The 2,278-nt window shown below is 37.3% G+C and overlaps 1 protein-coding gene across 1 annotated transcript in view; it reads left to right on the top strand.

Annotated features, from left to right (window-relative positions):
• Window positions 1-2,278, top strand: part of LOC105003111 (ankyrin repeat domain-containing protein 26-like) — a 48,140-nt gene that overhangs the window by 44,870 nt on the left and 992 nt on the right. The window contains exon 21 of the mRNA XM_010860076.1: window positions 1,325-1,370. Coding sequence (XP_010858378.1) covers window positions 1,325-1,370 — 46 coding nt within the window. The remainder of the gene's footprint in view (window positions 1-1,324; window positions 1,371-2,278) is intronic.

Raw genomic sequence — 2,278 nt, 5'->3', positions numbered from 1 at the left:
AGAGCTTGGATAGAGAAGTATGCTAAACAGTAAAGAGAGATCTGTTGTGTATTTTAAATTTTGTCCTCAATAACCCAAAATGTGGATAATTCACCGTTGACTCATTTTAGCAAGCCAGGTTTTATCTAGAGGGAATGAACAAACATCCTTTTAAGGTTGAATCTCTTCAGTTTTGGCCTGCTTGATCAACTAAAGATTCCTTCAAGTTCCCTGTCCTGTGTCTAAAAAATATTTATGCTTTCTAAATTAACTATATCGATTGCTACAAATAGGAATTTGATATTGATTTTATTCTTGTTCATGCATTTAAAACACATTTACTTAGAAAGTCATGTCACGCCACAAGCATTATTGAACTATATAGCATGGTTTTACATATTCATTTTATCTATGTTATAGTTTAAAATCTATGTGTTTTTTCCTTAATCTGAGGAAGTAGCTGGTATAGAACTCTGGACTCAGTAAGAAGGACATTGCCTTTGTTACTTCTTTTGTAGAATTAGGAACTTTGACTAAATCAATGACTCTTATTCCTTAAAAAAAGGTTGGTTTTTTTTTTTTTTTTCAAAGAAAACAACTTTTCTTTGAAAAAAAAAAACTTCTGCGTGGAACCGTGTTATATAAAACAGAGCCAAGTATAGAGCCTTTTAGCTAAAGAGTGGCCAAAGGCACTGCCGCTGTGACTTCTCTGTTCCTCAACCCTGCAGTAACCCCTGTGGGACCTTCCCGTTCTAAGGGGACATAGTTCGGAAACTAACACTTAAAAGAGAATCCTTCTCCCTAAACATCTTCAGAATTGAAACTTGCTGGTACATTGTTTCTTGTGTGTAATTTTCTCACCTTTCTGTCTTTTCATTAAATGGAGAAGTGTAAAGAAAATCGCAGATGTGTTCTCCTTATTAGCATTTGACTTAGATTCCTCCATTTGAACACGATCCTCACCTAGAAATCAAAGGTCTCAGAAGTACATATTTAGGGCAGGAGCTGTTGGGGGAGAAGATAGTAATCTTGTGGGTCATTCCTAGGATTATGGGTCATTCCCTAATTCTCTGAAATTATGTGTACTAGAGACTGATATTTATTGTACTTTTTATCAGATTAATCTAAATAGGATTCCATATATATGGTTCTGTTATCTATAAGCAGAATAAGTAGAAGTTCATTTTCTTTTATTTATGTGATTTTTTTTCTACTGAAGTAATCTTGAAGTTAGGTCTGGTCTCTAAAAGTATTATTTAAAAGTCGCATTTAGTAAGTTTTATGTCACTCCTATGATAATATCTCTTGTTTATCTTAAACATAAATAATATTTGACTTATTTCAGATGCAGCAGGAGTTGGACAGGAGTATAACTAGAGAAATAAGAAAAGGTATGTTGCCAAAATGTATGAATTAAATTTAGACATTGATTTCTGAAATACTCTGTAAGAAGTAAATGGGATCTCTTTCCACTGTTTGGATAACAGATGCCATGTTAAGTATTTTTTCTTATACATAGCTAATGAAAAATGTGAAAGTATGAGTGGTCATAGTGAAAAATATCCTTCTTCCTCATTTATTCATCATGTTCCATAGCTTGAAAAACAATCTCTGAAGGTCTGTGTATTTCTTTTTATTTCTGGTTATATCCTTCTTCTACTTCCTCCATCCCTGTGGAACTATCCACCTACACCTGACACTATTCTCAGAAAACGTGGAGTTCATCAACTTCTCAAGTGTTGGTAGTGGTTAAGGCTAAGAAACCCAGACTCAAGCAGTCACGTTTGTGTAGCTGTCACTTGGTGGGTGACTTTAAAATTTCTCTGTCACTGACTTTGTCACCAGTTTATCCTTTATTCTCAGGAAAAGCTCCAAACACCCACATCAATTTGGGTCCCGCCAAAGAAGTTGGCCTTATCTCTTTACCACCCTACTCTGCCCCTCAGCTCTGCATCTAAGCAGCCAGACTGTGTAGGATCCCACAGGTGCGCTTCCTCATCTCTAGTCTTTGTATGTGCTTCTCCCCTCTCTATCTCTTGTACTTTTTCCTGTCCTTCAGGTAGCTACATATATACCAGTTCAGTTCAGTCGCTCAGTCATGTCCGACTCTTTGCGACCCCACGAATTGCAGCACACCAGGCCTCCCTGTCCATCACCAACTCCTGGAGTTCACCCAAACTCATGTCCATTGAGTCAGTGATGCCATCCAGCCATCTCATCCTCTGTTGTCCCCTTCTCCTCCTGTCCCCAATCCCTCCCAGCATCAGAGTCTTTTCCAATGAGTCAACTCTTCGCATGC

The sequence above is a fragment of the Bison bison genome, unplaced genomic scaffold (genome assembly GCF_000754665.1).
Source record: "Bison bison bison isolate TAMUID 2011002044 unplaced genomic scaffold, Bison_UMD1.0 scf7180017864461, whole genome shotgun sequence".
NCBI lineage: Eukaryota > Metazoa > Chordata > Mammalia > Artiodactyla > Bovidae > Bison > Bison bison.
Note: the sequence above shows the minus strand (reverse complement) of the source record. Positions and strands in the feature narration are given on the sequence as shown.